Below are 14092 nucleotides of genomic sequence, written 5' to 3' on the forward strand. Positions count from 1 at the left end.
AATTATTATCATTAATATTATTAATTATTATTATTATTATTATTACTATTATTAATGATTATCATTATTATTAATTATTATCATTAATATTATTATTACTTATTATTATTATTATCATTATTATTATTAATATTATTAATTATTATCATTAATATTAAAATGAAACCCATTTCTTCTTCTTCTTCTATCCTCACGACAGTGCACACCATCAATGAACTCTGCATCTTACCAGTCACACACCATCAATGAACTCTGCATCTTACCAGTCACACACCACTCACAGACCAACCTCCATCAGCGCCCTTCTCGTCAACAGCAGTGACGTGCCACCCAACCGGAAACGACGCCGGCAGCACCCAAACAGCTTCCGTCGAAGTCCTTCCACCACGGAACCAGAAACTACGCCAGGACCACCTCGAACCAGAGCGTCGAACTTGGTGGAGAAGACGGAACCGGAGACGCCAAGTGCTTGCCAGAACGTCGATCCAGATCGTCGTCAATGGAAGGTGTTCGACGAGTTGGATCCGGATACGTCACCCTTGTATCCAGATAGACCGTTAATGGAAGATGTTCTGCAACCTGGATCCGGATACGCCATGAATGTATCCGGATAGACCTCGTTTCAAACTTTTCACAGTGCTGGAACCACGTCCTTTGCCTCTCGTTCCACTTTCTTCTTCACTTGTTTAACCCTGCATGTTTGGTTGGCTGCATTGTTGCTGTTGAAAGTGTATTTTTCGTACAGGGATATATACGTCTTTGTCTAAACAATCACCACAAATCTTCTCAAATTTGCGGGATGGGTTCAACAGTGCCATCCCGCAAATCAACTGATTTATTTGATCGCAAATCAGCGCAAATCAGCTGATCAGAACACGAGCTTAATCTTCTATCCGTCTTTGCAATTCTCTGTTAACAGTACAATCAACCCAAAAGAACAAAGCGTAAGGACAGCTAGAAGATACTCTGCCACAAGTGGGTCCGTACGACATATAATTTTCCATCCATATTTGTATTCTTTGAAGAAATAATAAAAGTGAATTAAAACAAGTTGTTTACCCAATTTTCCAAACATGAACTATTTACATGTGAAAAGAAATAACGAATTTGATGGTTATTACTTTAATAGTAGTATCTAAAATAGTTTTTATTTAGTGGATAATGTAAAAATATTGACACAAATACTATTCAAACATTATACACAATTTTAATTTAAATAATAAATTGAAATGAACATATGTGTATATATATAACAGAGATATTATATTTTTAAGAAAAAAATGATTTTATAACATAAATGAAATATACAAGACCTTCTAATTAAACTGGAAATGCATTATGAAAATAAACCGAGTAAAATAATCCTTAATATAATATGATTTATGAAAAACTAATTTATTGTGGCTATATCATATTGAAGAAATTTGGCATAAAAAATATATACCAAGAGTTATTAAAAAAAATAATTTAATATTTATGACCTCCTAAAAGGAGATAAAAGTATATGGGCCATAAAATAGAGGATATATTGTTTGAATGCTTAGTTGGTTAGCAATTGACATAATAAACTGTAGTCAAAGTGTGTGGCAGCAGTAGCATTAATTATAAGGATAAAAAGAGGGTTGTTTTTGTGTAGTTTAATGTGTTGTAAACAATAATGCGCACTTTTGTTTTCAATGATGAAAACTTTGTCTGGAAACATGATAGTGTCTGAATGAACTAAGCAGTATGCATAGCAAAGGCAAAATAAAGCGTTTAAAGTTTTGAACTATTTAGGTAATCTATGATCCCTTGCTTTTTGTTATCTTTTGAATATCAACCTTAATAAATCCAATCCGTGCACGTAATTTATACATTCCTTCATGTTTAAAGATGCTGTCCTTTGCCAAGGCAGGGATGGTCACATAATGGAAAAAAGAGAGAGACACATTCAATTTAGTTTAAGAAAGCGAATCAAATGTTAAACACGATAAAATTAATCTAAAACAAATAATATCTTATTAGTATAAACCGATAATATCTTATCAGTGTAAAGATTTACGTGAATATATACTGAATCTCTATAATATAATATGATATATATTATGATATGTGATGAAAAATGGAGCATATGGTGTATGGTGGTCAAAGGTTGTGCATGAGAGGTATGATTATAGCTGACAATATGCCTGAGAGTGCTTGGGGGATTGTGTGGCCACGTTTTGAGGCAGAGCCGCGCGTGAGCAATGATTGAAGCTTCCCTTGGTTTGCTAAACACAATCATGAAGGGACTGCAACCAACTTAGCCTTGGGACCCTCAACCAATGCCTATGCCAATGCTCTTTCAAACTTTCATCTTTGAAGCTTAATTTGTTTCTTTTTGCACTTCAAACCTTCCTATTGCTAGCTGTTCTCTTCTAGCCTGTGGACCAGAAAACTTATATAAACCTGTCGGTGTCACACCAACCTATACTTATACTATCTTCTAATAACAATCATCTTTATAACTACGTAATCAACACTTTCAAAATTTCTGGTTTCTTGGATACTAGGAAATTACGATACGAATAGGTTTCATCAAAGTGTTAAGGAACGAACGCGAACAAGATCGGTTGCACATCCTGTTCCTTTTTGAACGATGGAGGTTGTTCTTCTGGTTACTACAACAAGTAGACCATGCTTAATAAATCCGTACAGTGTCGTTATGGCACGCGCGTTTGTCCTTTCCCAGCAAAAGGAATATAAATGTCACAGCAAGTATGTATATGAATATATTTATTTGTTTGAGTATATTATACATATATTTAAATTTGTTTTATTTTATTCTTGAGATTCTCTTCTTTTTTTTCTGTTTTTCTCTCTGGTTGTAACCAGCCACACGTGGGTTCGCCCTATCTCTTATCATTATTATGATGATATTTTCTCTGGTTTGACACTCCCTCGTATTGATTGCTGTGCGTCTTGATCAGGGAGCGAATTGCATTGCAATTTGCAAGCACCAACTCTAAAATCCAACGGTCACAAACACATTGAAACATCATCATCTGCTGTATCTATGTGTCACTGCATGACTTCGAAATTCTGCGTTTAATGCAAGCATTTTGTTTGTTTTATAACCAAAATTAACCACCGCAAAGATTAAGCGAGACACAATCATAAAAGTTACTATTGAAATATGTCTCCCTAGACTCTAGCTAGGGCTATCATTATACTTACTATTATGCCTAATTATGCATTGTATGTAGTCACGTCAAGAAAGAGTTTTCATTTTTTCTTTCATATTGTAAGATTTAATTACATGGAAAAATCAGATCTTAGGTTATTCAGTTAAATGGTATCTACTTAATTTTCAGTTCTCATGCGCCAGGCTGATGATAAAAGTACACACCTACTACATTGGACTGAGTGGGAAGAAAAATTGGTATAAAATACAAAATAATAATAATAATAATAATAATAATAATAATAAATGGAAAAAAATGATGAAATATATAAAATTGGGTGTAGATATTTCTTTAATTTGATCGAGAAAAATTATGCCTCTGAAAATTACAAAAAAAAAACAGTAATTTCATCATTGCGTGTGTTTAAACACTATAGTTGACTGCGAAATTAAAAAAAAAAAAACAGATGAAATGTGAAGCTCGTGTTGGTTCCTGATTAAACAAAAATAACTTGAAATAAGATGATTAATGAAGAAATTAGTGTTTGTGTTGAAAGTTGAAAGGTTGAGAGAATGGAGGTGTGAAGGGAACTTAGGCGTACACTGATAAATTAAGAAAAGGTTGAATTTTGATTCGTAAATGTCTTCTCATTCACACGTGTGGTCCAGCCACGTGGACGTTTCATGATAGCCCCATGGTAGCAATGATTGGCCATGCTGCCCACCCGCACGAGTGCCTGCTTTCTTTATGCTTTATGCGTTATGTTCTTATCCTTATGATGGGTCCTCTTCCTCTTCGTTTTCATTTTTTCTTTCAAAACATAATCTTGCACCATACTTTTATTTATGAAAAAGTTTGTTTAACAACTTTTTTTCTTTTTTTTACAATGGGTATGTGATAGTTTGTAATTGATCCATTTTAAATATTTTTTTAAAATAAATTTAAACAAATCAATAAAATAATGATATGTTTTGTTATTAAAAAATTATTAAAAAAAATTATTAAAATATCATTGTCCTTTTATTTAATACCACGTTTATCTCAAAATAATGTCAATCAGTATCACTTTCGAAAAAAAATTTAACATTGATAATGTTGATAAGAAAAATTCCAAATAATATATTTAAAAAATAACACTGGTTTATATAGAAAAACAAAATAACAATGACGATTCTCAAAACAGCTACAATATTTGATTTTATTCTGAAATAAGTTTTGCTGCTATCAATTGCAAAAACACAGCTAAATCACATTCTGACCAGAGTTGATTTAATGATGTTACCAAAAATAAAATTATGTAAAATTATATATTTTAGTTTTAAATTATTAGATTGCTCTCATAAATTATTGTAGTTTAAAATTCTTTATATATTTTTTTAACCAAAACAACATATATTTTAAATTTTTTATGAAAATAAATTATCTTCTAAAAGTTTACCATCTAAACACATTATAGACAATACTTTGAACTCTAGTAAGAAAACATGACACTATATTTGATTCAAAATTTAATACATCTTTCTTGTTTATATATTAAACTCATATTTTATCACATTTAAACTCTAACAAAAAAAGCGTTAATTAATGTATTAATTATAAATTAGAAAATTTGATAAAAGGGTTAAATTATTAAATAACTCTTTATATTATTTGAAAATTTCGAATATATTAATGCTAAGCTATTTTTTAATTGGGTTTCAAAAAAAAAATTAGTAAATTTTTTATATCAGTTATTGATGACCTACCACAAAAGAAAATTTGAGACGAATTTTTAAAATTTGGGGTCTCGATAAAAAATTACATACTTAAAGACAATTAAAAAAATTGTCTAGAATTTTGACAAAAGAAATCCGATAGTTCAAGACCTATTAATAATTTAACCTATAAACATATATTTTTAAAGACAGTGAATAATTTATTCATAAATTTATATTTAACAGTTATAATTTTAATTTTAAGGAATTATATTGCAAGATATTACACTCTGTTAACCTACTAAATCCAAATGAACAACTATATCCACCAATTATTCCTTTATTTTTTTTTTTACTGCCTTCAACACTTTCCATATTTTGTTTGGTACTCGTGTTGTCCTCTGTACATAAAACCAAATAAAACATTTTTGTCTCGAATCTACGACAAGATTTCCATGGGAAATTTTTGTCTACTTTTCTTCAGCCAACTCTTTTGGGTTTAGATAGATTTAATTTCTGAATTTGAATTAATGCACTCCTGTATTATAATTTTCAATACCCACTACAATTTTTTTTAGAGTTTTGGGGTTTTTATATTGTTATGTTTATATATATATATATATATATATATATATATATATATATATATATATATATATATATATATATATATATATATATATATATATATATATATATATATATATATATATATATATATATATATATATATAGGATTTAGGTAAAAAAAAATCTTAATATTTTATTTCAAAAATTTCTATAAGTCGACATTAATACTATACAACATACAAACTTTACCACCTTGATAAGTATATTTTCTTACGGACATGTTCATTAAGTTTCATTTATATATCTTTCAAACTTAACACATATCTATTGTTATCTATCAAATAAATCTTATGAAAATACGAAATTATAAGATAATTATATCATAATTAAAGTATTTAAAACAAACTTCAAATGAACAATTAATATTAAATTATAACATAATTATACTATGAATATTTATTTTGTTAGAATGCATATTTTAGCTTGATTTACCTGACTGTTAATAGAAAAGAAAATAATATAATATAAAATATGGGTTAAAAAGACGAAGAGAGGTTTAAATTTAAAGATTGATAACAAAGAGAATGAAACACTAGTTAAGATAGTAGCCTAGGAGCTCTCACATTTGAGAAACGTTTTGGGTCCATTCCCAGCTGAATTATTTTGTGTGGGTACCACTAGTGCCAATCAAATTAAATTTTATATGCTAATACTATGTTACTACCATGTTAGTACCATGTTACTGCTATGGTACATGCAGATCCAAATTCATTCACCACGCCGACATCATTAAACCCGTGATTCCTGCTGTTTACACCATCCAATCCAATCACTGTCTTTCTAACACTCACACTATATCAACTTCACCATTACTCAAATTTATATCTTCATCTCTTCTCCACCAGCATCATTTAATCCATAACATCTGATTATTAATATCTAAATCACCCATTTAATCAAAACATTTCAAAGCAATATTATTGATCTAATCATTGAGTGGGTTTTTTTGTTAACGTTAAAATGTACAAGTATGTTTTTGTAATAATTTTGCATTTGAGATGCTTTGGTTTCACTCTTTTAGAATAACCTTTAGCAGAATTTTTTGACGAGTTAATTTTGTAGAATTTTTATATATATCTTCATACGACTTCATTCTATTTAATTCAATCTGACTAATCTGATTCTTTTCAATCCAAATTAGTTAGGATTTAAATATTGATTTAGCTACCTAACAAATCAAGACAGTTAATAACTTAAAATAGTGGTTGATTTGGTTCACAATCAAATCGATCCAACTTAATGTAATAATATCATTATAATACTACTTAAATAAATGTTTATTCGATCCAAGGATTAGATTGGCTAAGTTTAAATAATTAAAAATAACTAAATGTAGTATCTTTAAAATCTCCAATGATGGATATGTTTATATTTTTATACTTGTGTGACACATTTCATTTTAAAAACTTTTAAGTTTTTTTTTGCACATGTATAGTTGATTGTGAGTACACATTTTTATAAAATTAAGAATGAATGTAGTTTCATAATTTTATTATTATTATTATTATTATTAAATTTAAATATTTATTTTCATGATTTGTATATTAATAATTTTTATATTCTGATTCCAAATTATGTGTATATCATTTATTCATGAAATTAAAATAATAGTATACTTTAAGTAATTAAGTCTGAGCTTTAACAAGGAGATTTGTGGCTAAGTAGTTATAGGATTTTAACCAAGATCTTATAAAAACGTAATTTAGAGACTCGAACTGAATTCTACCATTTATTTGTGACACAATTTCAAGTAATTTAGAGACTTTATCAGGTTTAAATGACTTATCAAGACTATCTAAACTGACCATTTGAACACAAGACCTCTAACTAAAGTTTTCACTAGTTCACTTCCTCAAAATTGAGTTCTAAACTAAAATGAACTCTACCTAACCACCACCACATACTTATACTTTAGATTTCTTCTATTACATGGACTTAACAACTCATAAAATAACTTATAACAAACCACTAATGCTTCAAACCAGTTTACAATACTTTTCTCACAATTTCCTTACTTAAGACTTCGATCATTTTTAGACCAAAGTAACCTACCACCAAGATTTACCATTCTTTCCCAACAATTTCAATAAACATAACTAAATTCATAAACACCAATTCCACAATCAACAACACATACAAACAGATTTAACATATTCCACAACATTCATCGTCACACAAAGCATCAATTAACCATTTTACAACATCCATGCATTGACTCGAATAAAAAGCGAAGAGCAAAAAGGAGCTAAAAATTTACTTCCTTTATTATAGAAATCAATCGGATAGATATGAAGATTACTTCGTTGTGATCTCTTAGGTATCTCCTTATATCAAATAGATGATCGAGGAGCTAGAAAAGTTAGAAAAAAGATAAAAAGAACGGAGAGAAAGAGTTTTAAAAAGATGAAGTGTGTTTTAAATAATGAAACAAGTTTAAAAACTTTAATTTAAAATATTGAATTATTTTAAAATATAACACTTTGTTTTATTATTTTAATACACATATCAACTCTAATATTCTATTTTCTAAGTTCTTATATACATAAAACATCACATGATTTATACTTTTTATTTTCTTTCTTTAAGAGATTTTTAATGAATATTAGGTGCAATTTTAATCTTAAATCATGTACTATTTCATAGAATAAAAATAACAAATCTAGCAGCTGAATTGACTTTTTTTATATATAATTTAAATCAAGTTTATACATTTTTATTACATACAAGGAGGATAACCTTTTTCCATGCTTTTATTTTATTTTACTTAATTGCTTTTAAATAACTTTTCTTCTCTCACTGTTGGATTTCTATAACCACACAGTAAACCACCGACAATTATTCAATTATTTGTCTTCCGATGGTTTAATAGATATGCATTCACATGGTAAAATATTTGTTTTAAATTCTCATCAAATTATTTGGAAATTACTATTTTCATCTTTATATATGCGTAATAATTTTTAATTAAAGGACAACGTAATTTTATTTTATTTATAATTTTTTATTATAAAATAAATAAAAATTCTGTTATCTGATTGTCAACAATGCTGTCATTTAATATATAATTTTACTATTATAATGAAAATTTGATTATTATATAATTTTTTATTTCAACAATGCTGTCATTTAATACATATTTAATATCTGTAAGACTGAATTAAATAAATATTTTTTTTTGAAATTATATTAAAATAGTTTAAAATCTATTTTAATAAAATTTTTGTATTTGTTGAATTTATTATGTCAGTTATTATTTGACTGTAACCTTAAAAAATATATATATTTCTCTAAATTTTATTTTACAAATTAATTTTATAAAATTAAATTAAACTTAAAATTGATCAATTCAATTATTTATAATATAAATAAAGTGAATCTCAAAATAATAAATAAAGAATAATATAAACTAAACAAACTTATATATAAATTAATACGAATGTAACATTGATAAATTTATTTAAAATTATTTAAAAAGTCAAACTTAACTTAATTATATAATTTATAATAAAAAGTTTATTTAATTATTTAAGAATTAAGTACAGTTATTTGTAAGACTATTTTAATTTTATGTATTAAATAATAAATTTTAAACTTAATTCAAATTCTAAAATAAAATTTACATTCAATAATATATAAATGAATCTCATTTGTAATTAATTAATTAATTAATGTGAGACTCAAACTTACAAAACTAGAATTATTTAATTAATGTGACAGGGGACCTCCAACATGATGTTTGAAAAACAATTGAAAGTCATAATGATCAGCCGATGAACCAATCAAAGTCTAAGCCCTTTCGAGTATTTTTGAATAAGAGAATGTTAATAACATAATTTTCTCTTGGTTATATTTAATCAAAGTATAAAACTATTAATAAATTCACGAGTCTAAAAAAACTTAAAAAAGAAAAGATTAAACATATTTGAAAAAAAGAGAAGCATGTTCTCTGCCTAACAAGTTAACAGAAGAAGATATCACTTTCAAGTTTGGCTTGAGCTGGGCGATTGGAAAAGAAGAAAGAAGAAAGAAGTTTGAGTGAGTGAGTGAGAGAGTGAGAGAGAAGCCGAAAGGAAAAGACAAAGTATTGATTAATCCCTGCATGCCTGGAAGAAGTTCTCTCCCAAAATCAGAATAGGAGAGAACAAAAGCAACAGTGGTTAGTACTTGGTAGGGTGGGTTAGCCTAAAGTATAATGGAAGGGAAGAAAGGTAGCACATAGATTTTTTTTTTCTTTTTCTTTAAAAAAATAAAAAGTAGAATGATGAGTTAATGAAATATAATTAAAGCATAAACAAGATTAAAATCGTAAAGCTTACTGTTTTCCAAAGTGTAAAGCCAATTTGCAGGTTCCTACTTTCCGCTGTTTTCGCTTAAAGTCAGAAGAGAAGCTTATAAAAGCACCCTATTGGCTTCACGCTCTCATTAGCTCCAATTTCCATTTCCTTTCCTCATTTTATTACGCCATAAAATGCATAACCTTTTCTAGTTTTTTCTCTTTTCTTTTCTTATAGCAACCAAAACTGCACACAACACCAACATAACACACCGCAAGCAGTCACATTTTTTTTTTTTGGCTTAAAACGCAAACCCACACCACACAGAAGAAAGAAAGAAAGAAAAAGAGAGAGAGAGATTAGAAAGATTAGAATCAGACAGGCTAGCTCCATGTCTGACTCACATCTAACTTTCTACTCTCCTTCGTCCATTCTTGCTCTTGTTCCAGTCTTCTTCATCTTCTTCATTCTTATCAAAAGAAAGCAAACCAAACCCAGGCTCAATCTTCCCCCAGGTAACATGGGATGGCCATTTCTTGGTGAAACCATTGGCTATTTGAAGCCTTATTCTGCTACCACAATAGGGGAATTCATGGAGCAGCACATAGCAAGGTAAATTAGTTAACCACTACCAAAACTAAAAAGCTTGAATATTTTCCCGAGTTTCAAATCTCATTGTCCTTGTTACATCAACAGCGGCTCACATGAAATCGCACAATCTATATAGAGAGGGATTCTGCCGGTCTAATGAACATGCCAATGTTTGTTTTCAGGTATGGTACAATTTACAAGTCCAAGCTATTTGGGGAGCCCGCGATAGTGTCAGCAGACGCAGGACTGAACAGGTTCATTCTACAGAACGAGGGGAAACTGTTCGAGTGCAGCTACCCCAGAAGCATTGGTGGAATACTCGGGAAATGGTCCATGCTGGTCTTGGTTGGCGACATGCACAGAGACATGCGGGTTATATCACTCAACTTCCTAAGCCACGCCAGGCTCAGAACCCACCTCTTGAAAGAGGTGGAGAAACACACCCTCTTGGTTCTAAACTCTTGGAACCAAAATTGCACATTCTCAGCCCAAGATGAAGCCAAGAAGGTACTTTTTGTTTCACATAAAAAAGGGGTGTTTTTTCATGTTTGTGTCACTCTCAATCGGCTTTTGCAAATCGCAGTTCACCTTCAATCTGATGGCTAAGCATATCATGAGCATGGATCCTGGGGAAATCGAGACAGAGCAACTGAAGAAAGAGTATGTCACTTTCATGAAAGGGGTGGTATCCGCGCCACTGAATCTACCTGGAACTGCATACCGAAAGGCGTTAAAGGTAAGAATAATAATAATAATAATAATAATAATAAATTATGTTTAATTATTTTATTTCTGATTTGGCAGTGATGAATTAATTTTTTAATCCTGTGATGTGTGTCCGTGTTTCTCAGTCTAGGTCCACCATACTGAAGTTCATAGAGGGGAAAATGGAAGAGAGAGTGAAGAGAATCGAAGAAGGAAACGAGAGTTTGGAGGAAGACGATCTTCTGAACTGGGTTTTGAAGCACTCGAATCTCTCGACGGAACAAATTCTGGACTTGATTCTGAGCTTGCTCTTCGCTGGCCATGAAACTTCGTCGGTAGCCATAGCTCTAGCCATTTACTTTTTGCCCGGTTGTCCTCAAGCTATGCAACAGTTAAGGGTAAGCAAGTACAACCATGTCGCCACGTCGAACAGTATCTCTATTGACACTTTTCTCACTCCAAATTTTACTTGATAGATAATTAGCTTTTTTTTTTTTCACATTTCTGCAAAATAAATAGGAAGAGCACAGTGAAATTGCCAGAGCGAAGAAAGAAGCAGGGGAAGTGGAACTGACATGGGAGGATTACAAAAGAATGGAATTTACTCATTGTGTAAGTGAATGAATGTTAACAGGAGTTGCAACAGAAGGGCTTTTTTAAGTGCACTTAGGCATAAATTGTTTGTTTGTTTGTTATATTTTGTGAAGGTTGTGAACGAGACACTGAGGTTGGGAAATGTTGTGAGGTTTCTCCACAGGAAGGCTCTGAAAGACGTTAATTATAAAGGTATGTTTGGAGGGTGTGGAATTTGTATATTTGTTTAGTAGAGAAAGATGAAAAGGAAGCATGGTTTTTTGGTGTAATTGAAAATGGTGTATGTGTTTGAAAGGTTATGACATTCCATGTGGGTGGAAAGTCCTTCCGGTGATTGCAGCCGTGCATCTGGATCCTTCACTTTTTGACCAACCTCAACAATTCAATCCATGGAGATGGCAGGTCAGTTCTACTTATAACTATGGACAGCACGCGTTGTATAATTATTGTACACCCCTTTTTCTTCTTTTCTTCATCTTCTTCTTTTTCTTAAAAAGCCAATGCATGATATAAAAAATAGATATATAAGGAAAAGGGAAAAGGGAAAAGGAAATAAGCAGAGGTCCCCAAGCACTTGAATCGGTCCTTGCGGTGGATGCCCACATGCAATCACTGCCTCACTGGCTCATTTTTTTTATATATATATTTATTTAATATTTAATATTTTTGCCCTGAAGGTGGGGTGAGAACAAAATTTAGTTGAAGTTGGGGGTGGGGATTTTGCCCAAAATGTCACCCCATGTGGTTTTCTAGTCGTAGCCCAATTAGCCGGGTGAGTTATCTTCCTTTCCAGAACAGAAACAGGTTTTTACGTTGGGAGCTTCTGAATCAGACCGAACATAACGTACAGAGGATGTACGGTTTGACAAAATAGAAAAAAAAAAAAAAAAAAAAAAACCTTGATCATTCATTCATTCATTCTAGTTGACTTCCTCCAAACTTCTAACTCTTTAACTACCTATACCCTATGCCTCATAGCTAATTAATTAGCACCTCCGTCCCAATTCCCAAACCTAGCCTTATAATTACTCTTGGCCAAAGCACATGGTTCTAAAGTTGTAACCTAATGACCTATATGGTATATGGTAGTCCCCCTAAGATTAAGATAATTAATTAATTAATTAATGCATACGGTGATTTGTAAAGAAGAAAACGTAGGACATACTAGATATAGATATAGATATGGTAGTTTTATGGGGGTTATTTTTGAGTTTTGGTGATGGAGGGTTGAGATGATGAGCGAAGGGGATGTTGTGAACAGTAGGAAGGTGGGTCCCGATGGATGCGATGGATGATGATGAGCATGGGTGTTTTGTGAACGTGTGGCCAGGTCCTGAGGTTCCAGATCATTAATGCCCATGTGGAACTGGGCCCCATACCTGCACGTGCATCTCTGCTTTTCCTTTTCACAACCGAATAAAAAATTATAATCATCCATTTCGGGATAACAATCCGATGGTGACTCCTGCACCTCTCATTTATTATTAATGTGTTTTTTCGTGGTGGTGCAGAACAATGGCGGTCGTGGGAGTTGTCCGAGCAAGAGCGCAGCAAACAATAACTTTCTTCCGTTCGGAGGAGGTTCACGGCTGTGCGCGGGATCTGAGTTAGCCAAGCTTGAAATGGCGGTTTTCATCCATTATCTCATCCTCAACTACCACTGGGAATTGGCCGAAACAGATCAAGCTTTTGCCTACCCTTTCGTGGACTTCCCAAAGGGCCTACCCATCAGAGTCCAAGCCCACTCTCTCATTTGAGCCATTCATCAGATTAAAACCTTTCCTACTTGAGAAGACAAATATTAAGTACAATTGTACAAACACAGGGATTAGGACCACTTCTTCCCTTCTCTTCTCTTCTCCTTCCCTCTCACATTTTTACTACCCACTCACATTGTACATTTTATATATTCCTCCCCAAACCACCACTCAATATTTATTCTTTTTTTTTTTCCACTATTGTAATCTACCACCTTTTCTTACTATATATAATTAATAATCCCGATTATGTAAAAATCTATCCATTACGTTGTGTTGCTTTCCTTTACGCCAACGCATTTGGTACGTCCCCAACATGAACCCGTGCAGGACAGAATTATGGAATATGTTGTTCACGTTTCAATCCAACGTTGTTTATCATTATTATATCTTCACACACGCCTTGCAAATTGCTCTTCTTAAATAATTTTAAAACGAATACCACGGGAGTTGTTTCTTTATCATTTCTTTTATTATCCTTTTTCTCCTTGGGGAGGCAGATTCATTTGTTGTTGAGTACTGGAACAAATTAAGATGTCACCAGCATTCGGAATTAATGTCTCCTATTTAAGTTTTTTCTTTTTCATCTATTATTTATTATTCTCATCCATTGTATCGTAAATAACGAGAGGGTAATGTTTGGCATGTTAGGTTAAGTTTCGCTGTCTGATCGCAGTGATGTATCTTTTCAGGAGCAGTGGCCT

At 31.3% G+C, this 14092-nt stretch overlaps 1 protein-coding gene across 1 annotated transcript; it reads left to right on the forward strand.

The window, feature by feature from the left end:
- Nucleotides 1-9882: 9882 nt before the first annotated feature.
- LOC106778030 (cytochrome P450 90B1) lies at nucleotides 9883-13757 on the forward strand. Its single transcript, XM_014665915.2, has 8 exons — nucleotides 9883-10353; nucleotides 10515-10839; nucleotides 10916-11068; nucleotides 11184-11435; nucleotides 11557-11649; nucleotides 11745-11823; nucleotides 11927-12033; nucleotides 13143-13757. Exons 1-8 carry the CDS (start codon nucleotides 10133-10135, stop codon nucleotides 13386-13388), a joined length of 1476 nt encoding a protein of 491 aa, XP_014521401.1. The 5' UTR covers nucleotides 9883-10132; the 3' UTR covers nucleotides 13389-13757.
- Nucleotides 13758-14092: the final 335 nt, after the last annotated feature.

The sequence above is a fragment of the Vigna radiata genome, chromosome 11 (assembly GCF_000741045.1).
Source record: "Vigna radiata var. radiata cultivar VC1973A chromosome 11, Vradiata_ver6, whole genome shotgun sequence".
Classification (NCBI taxonomy): domain Eukaryota; kingdom Viridiplantae; phylum Streptophyta; class Magnoliopsida; order Fabales; family Fabaceae; genus Vigna; species Vigna radiata.